This window comes from Vollenhovia emeryi, unplaced genomic scaffold (assembly GCF_000949405.1).
Source record: "Vollenhovia emeryi isolate VEMERY1.0 unplaced genomic scaffold, V.emery_V1.0 DF940381.1, whole genome shotgun sequence".
Classification (NCBI taxonomy): Eukaryota; Metazoa; Arthropoda; class Insecta; order Hymenoptera; family Formicidae; genus Vollenhovia; species Vollenhovia emeryi.
The window spans coordinates 1-6,130 of record NW_011965985.1 but is presented as its reverse complement, the minus strand read 5'-3'; the positions used below and the strand labels follow the sequence as shown (position 1 = coordinate 6,130).

At 39.4% G+C, this 6,130-nt stretch overlaps 1 protein-coding gene across 1 annotated transcript; it reads right to left on the bottom strand.

The window, feature by feature from the left end:
- Positions 1-4,737: 4,737 nt before the first annotated feature.
- Positions 4,738-5,577, bottom strand: LOC105556069 (zinc finger BED domain-containing protein 1-like). Its single transcript, XM_012003139.1, has one exon. It carries the CDS (start codon positions 5,575-5,577, stop codon positions 4,738-4,740), a length of 840 nt encoding a protein of 279 aa, XP_011858529.1.
- Between the last annotated feature and the right edge of the window lie 553 nt (positions 5,578-6,130).

Here is a 6,130-nt window from a genome sequence, read left to right as displayed (position 1 = left end):
GCGGTACTGGGCTCGAAGGAGCGTCGGTAGGGATTCTGTCGGGCAGTCGGCCCTTTAACTCTTTCTTCGGCGCTCGCGTCGGCGATCGCTTCCTGTAACGTGTTATAGTGCTGTGACCGCACTCTTATTTCCTCGGGTAGGCCTATTTGGAAATTGCAAAGCGCTTGCTCCTTAATGCTTTCAAGTATTGCGCGCTGTTGCTCCACTGTACGGGCTTTTCCGTCCTCTATGGCTTCGTACAATTCCATAGCGAGGGTCTCTACGCGTCTTCCGAATGTCTGCGCGTTTTCCGATTGTTTTTGGCGGAGGGAGTTAAATTCTAATTGCAGATGCGCGGTGCTTCGCTTGCTTAGATATTCGCGTTCCAGTTCGCGTTTTAACTGCTCGTAATTTTCTATGCTTCTCGTGTGAAAATCTATCATAGCTTTCCCTTAAGTAGAAGAAATACTAGATGTATTCACAGAATATTAATTAGTCTACTAATATTTAAAAAAGATATAATATATATATAATGTTACGAAAAATTGCGTTTCACATAATAAAACAGTTGATAATAAATAATATATATAGTTATAAAATATTAAAAATGCGTTTATATATAGTTCTTAATATAAAGTATCTAATAATCTAAATAATTATGTATTGTTCGAATAAAATAATTTTATAAACTTTTAACTTTATACTTACAATATATTTTTGTAGGATTTATTTTGCATGCCAATTTGTACAATTAATTATACTTTGTAATTTTATATAGTTTTTCATTTAGGGGTTTTTTACTAATCTGGGGGGAAATATAGGCTGGCTTGGGGGATTTACATTGAGGCCATCTGGCAACACTGTTGATAAGGCTTCTTCCTTCTTTTATTATAATTTGCCTTATTCTCGCGTTGGATCTTTTCAATGTTCTCCTTGGACTGCTGCCTCAATTCGGTCCGGTCATTGTCAAACGAAGCGATAAGCTCATTATCTAGAATTTCCTTGATGTCGGGATCGTCACGGATGCGAGGGCATACTCCCAACAAGACACGAAAAGGTGTCGTACCAATACTTCTGTGCAGCGTTGTATTCAGACATAGCTGGGCAGCGTCGAGATACTTATACCACTCATCAGGCTTAGGGGCCGATAGCTTAGTCAACAGCGGTATCAAGGTACGGTTCAGGCGCTCAACTTGACCATTGGCTCTTGGAACTCCCGTGGTAATCAGCTGGTGCTCGATGCCCTCGGAGTTACAATATTCTTTAAACTCCCCTGATGTAAATGCGGAGCCCCGATCAGAGATAATCCTCCTTGGGTTGCCGAACACCGATGACTGTTTCTTTAGACAATTTATAGCCGCGGCTGCACTCGTAGATTTCACCGCATATAACCACGAAAACTTCGAAAAGGCGTCTACAACAGGGGTGGGCAAAATGCTGCCCGCGGGCGCCCAGCCGGCGGGCATGCCCCCACTCCAATCATCGCCCCACCACGTCTACAATCATATTCGGAACTATACTTCTAAAGCGCGACGTTCTTTCCCACTTGCCGAAACTGTCTCCCCACTATTGCCCGACACGCACAGCTATTGCCCGCGGGCAAACGGGCGCCCGCGGGCAGTGAAAACTGCCCACCCCTGGTCTACAATAGCGAAAATGTGAAGGTAACTTTTCCTCGTCGACGGTAAAGGACCTAAATAATCGATATGGAATGTGTCTAACGGTACGCTTCCCTTCTCGATCGGACTTAACAAACATTCCGGTTTTCCGTGCTTTCGCTCGGCCATTATACACGCTACGCAATTCCGCACAATCTTTGGACGCAAGCTAGGAATCCAACAGTTTTTCTTTATTAGAGCTTCCGTTTTATTAATTCCGAAGTGTCCTTGTTCGTGAGCTTTTCTAATTATTTGCGTTTACAACTGTTTCGGAACAACTAACCGAATATCGTCGTCTACTTCTTTATACAGAATTCCGCCTCGCATTACATAACCATCCGCTTCGCTTTGCTTAGTCGCGTTGATGAGTACTCGCAACTCTCCCCTGCGCCCCCCTCAATCGCGCCACCAGTCCCTCTTCACATTCATCTATAATCAGACAGGACGGTATGGGATTTCGACTGAGAGCATCTACATAGACCATGCTTTTTCCGGGCCGATGCTCTATAAGGTAGTCAAACTCCTCAAGAAGCAGCGCCCATCTGGCAACCCTTACACATAGATCTTTCTTAGCCATGGTCAATGCAAACGCCCTACAATCCGTTACAATTTTAAAATGTATTCCCAACAAATAAACACGAAATCGTTTGAGCGCCCTGACAATCGCCAACACCTCTAACTCGTACCTCGAGTATTTTTCCTCTGCTGGTGTTGTTTTGCCGCTCGCGTAGTATACCGGGTGAAATCGCTGATCCTCGCTATTTTTTTGAAGAAGAATTGCCCCATAACCGTATTTAGACGCATCCGTGTGCAATTCGGTTTCCACACCAAATACGGTATAAATTTAATACAGGCTGTTGGCATAGTATAAATTTTAACTGTTTGAATGCATTCCTTTCAGCCTCACCAAAACAAAATTTAACGTTTGCCTTTAGCAAATTAGACAGCGGTCGAGCGATAGTGCTATATCCCGGCACGAACTTGCGAAAATATCCGCTAAGACCGAGAAAAGCTTGTACATGCTTGACGCTCCGCGGTTCTGGAAAACGCACTACAGCTCCAGTCTTTCGCTCCGACGGTCGAACGGTGCCGTTTTCGATTATATGTCCTAAAAACTCAACTTTTCTTTGTAAAAAGGAACATTTCTCCCAATTAATTACTAATCCGGCTTGACTCGCCGTCGTTAAAACGTTTTTTAGATTTTCTAATCCGTCGTCTTCATTTTCCGATAATACAATCAAATCGTCCATATAGGTCAATACAACTTTTTCTCTAATCAAGTTTCTAAATACTGCGTTAACAAATCTTTGAAAAACCGATGGTGAGTTACACAAACCAAAAGGTACTCGTAAAAACTCGTATTGACCATCCGGAACGATGAACGATGTATACTTCACGCTCGCGTCATCCATATGCACATGGAAGAAACCGTTTTTTAGATCGAGTGTACTGAAGAGTTTCGAGCCTTGCAATTGATCCAGCTGATCCTCTATCAACGGGAGAGGATATCGATCCTTTATTATTTTTTTATTGAGGAGTCTATAATCTACACATAACCTATGAGAATTATCCTTTTTTCTTACAATTACAATCGGACTCGCGAAATCGGATGTGGATGGTCGTACAATGCCCTGTTCTTGCCACTCATCTATCTGCGCGTTGACAATGTTTCTTTCTGCTGGGGATAAACGCCTCGCCTTTTGATATACCGGTTCGTCGTCCCTCAAAATAATCGTCATTCTAACCTTAGTATCGACGTTAACGGTCTTGTTTGGTACATAATTTTCTATTAAAGTCGCTACCGCCTGTCTGTATTTGTTATGTATACGAGACACATCTATCGCGTTTGACTCACACACTTTTTCCACATCAATTTGAAATATATTCGTTGAACCGTCCCCATCGACTATATCTTTAGAAATCGGGCTAATCATTATTTTTCCCGTATTTACATTGACCTCCACAGTATCTAAGAAGTAGGGATGCAACATCGCTCATAAAAAACATCGATGTTAGAACATCGATGTTTTCAAAAGTAAAACATTGATGTCGAAAACATCGAAAGTTTATGAACGATATATCGATGTTTTTTCGATGTTTTGGAAAAAAAATTAAAAACATAAGAATGTTGAAAATCACAAATTCAATGGAATAAAAGGACTTTTATTCCATTGAATTTGTGTTTAACACATTCGAGCCTTATTAATTTGTTAAAATGTTGAAAATGTTTATTATTTATTTCGCAAAATAGAATTTAAGAACAACAATTTTGACAATCTTGTGCCTAGTAAGCGGTTTCTTTCTTGGGTAATCGTAGCCCCAGCTTCTGAAAACAGACGCTCACTGGGCACCGACGACGTTGCTACGATAGGCAAATATATCATCGCCAGTTTATACAGCCCAGGAAATAAACCTTTCATATCATCCCACATTTCTAAAGCATCTGCTATTATAGGAGTTACAGGAGACGACATAAACATGTGAAATTCTGATTCTGCTTTTGTTTTATCTGTTGTTTTATTTTTTATGTTGTTGTGCGTTAATTGTTTGTGGTAACTCCATATGTCACGTTCAGATTCATTATTTTCATCCTTTTCAGATTCGTCAGAAGACTCAATTAGTAAAACTGCTGCTTGCATATTGGTTAAGTAATTATTTATATAACTGATGACTTTACCCTTAGCAGTCGCATTTTTGAAATGAATCAGTTTGAAGCGTGGATCTAAAGCGGTTGCGATAGCCAAGGATAAGCACTGCTCTAGTTTATCGAAGCGTTTTGACACCTCCTTTTCAATTTCTGCTTTTAATGAAACCGTGCTTTCAAATGTTGGTGAAAATTTTTCTAACATGCTCTGTAGACAGCTTACAAGTGGAATAACCTTACTTATTGTGACATAATTCTGTGCGGAAATTTCTTTAGTCAATCTTTCAAAGGGCTGTAAAAGTTGTACCATTTCGCGCAGACAGCCCACTTCATTAGAAGTTATCATTGGTGGAGCATCAGAACAGCATAATAATATTGCACCGATCGTTGAAATTAGCTCCATAAAACGTTCCAACATATAGTACGTTGAATTCCAACGAGTGCGAACGTCAAGTATCAGCTTTTTGTCTGGCCTTCCATCTTACCAGCCTCCCTTTGCTTTTTCCGCAATTCATCACTGGCATTGACGCTACGTTTTATGAATTTTACAATCTCGCGCACTTTACTGATGATCATTGATGCAGTTTTAGCTTTATCCAATGAGTTTGTGACAACTAAATTCAATGTGTGGGCGAAGCACGGTATTATTTTTTTTTCACCAAACATGTCTCTATTTACCTTCATAACCTTGCTGTCATTGTCAGTCACTACAGCAGTAACTTTATCGGTAGTAATACTCCATTCGTCGAAGATATCTGAAAGTCTGTTTTGTATGTATTCTGCTGTATGTCTTTCGAATAACTCAAAGACTCCCAAAGTTCCACTCATAAGCTTGGATTTTTTTAAGAAATGGATGGTGACTCCAACAAAGGACTTGTTCTGCATCGTCTCTGTCCATATGTCATATGTAATACAGTAATGTTCTGCTACTTTTAAGTAATTTTTAAAAATTTCTGACATAGCCTCATATTTTTCATCTATACGTTTTTTAAACGTTTCTCTAGAAGGAATTTTGTACAAGGGTACCAGTTCTCTCATTAACTGTGTAAATTCGTTTCCTTCCACAATTGAAAATGGTTTATGGTCCATGATAATGAAATTCACAATCGCTTCAGTTATTTTTTTATGTTTGTTACCTTCAATATTTGTTATGCTTTTAATATTACTGAACAATTCCTTTACATTTCGTTGTAGAGCGTTTTGTTTGGGTTGAGTATCCGTGATCGTAACTTTTGAACTGCAACCAGATGAGCTAGCTTGTTTCTTAGAAATATTCTTAGAATTATCAACATTCATTCCATCAATAACAGGTTGATCATTTTGAACCTCCTTGTTTGTTTCGTCACTGCATTTTTTTTTGGACTGGCTCCTCTGCTACTAACTCTTCAACAACATCTACGTGTAATTTCTCCAGATGACACCGAAGATTGGTGGTATTTCCTGATGTTTTCAGGCATTTATTGTAAAATTTGCAAATTGCTTCTCTGTCATTATCACTTTTTCGGAAATAATTCCAAATTTTACTTTTTTTTATTAGGTGGCATTTTATCTGAAAAAAGAGTAATGTTATTAATAATAGTAATATTTAAATAATGATATAAATAATAGATATCGATAAATGAAAATGATTTAACACAGCACAGCACTATTGACGCAGGTAACTAAATTACGACTGAGGCTGGATTCAGACTGAACGCGATGAGCGATATCCAATGGGCGTACAGTTTTTATAGGAAAACTATACGCCCATTGGATAATCGTTCGTCGCTCATCGCTCATCGCGTTCAGTCTGAATCCAGACTCAGACGTAATTTAGTTACCTACGTCAATAGTGCTGTGCTGTGTTAAA

What these genes read in the sequence shown, in the direction of transcription:
- LOC105556069 (XM_012003139.1), bottom strand. Translation starts at nt 5,577, where the DNA reads ATGAATGTTGATAATTCTAAGAATATTTCTAAGAAACAAGCTAGCTCA.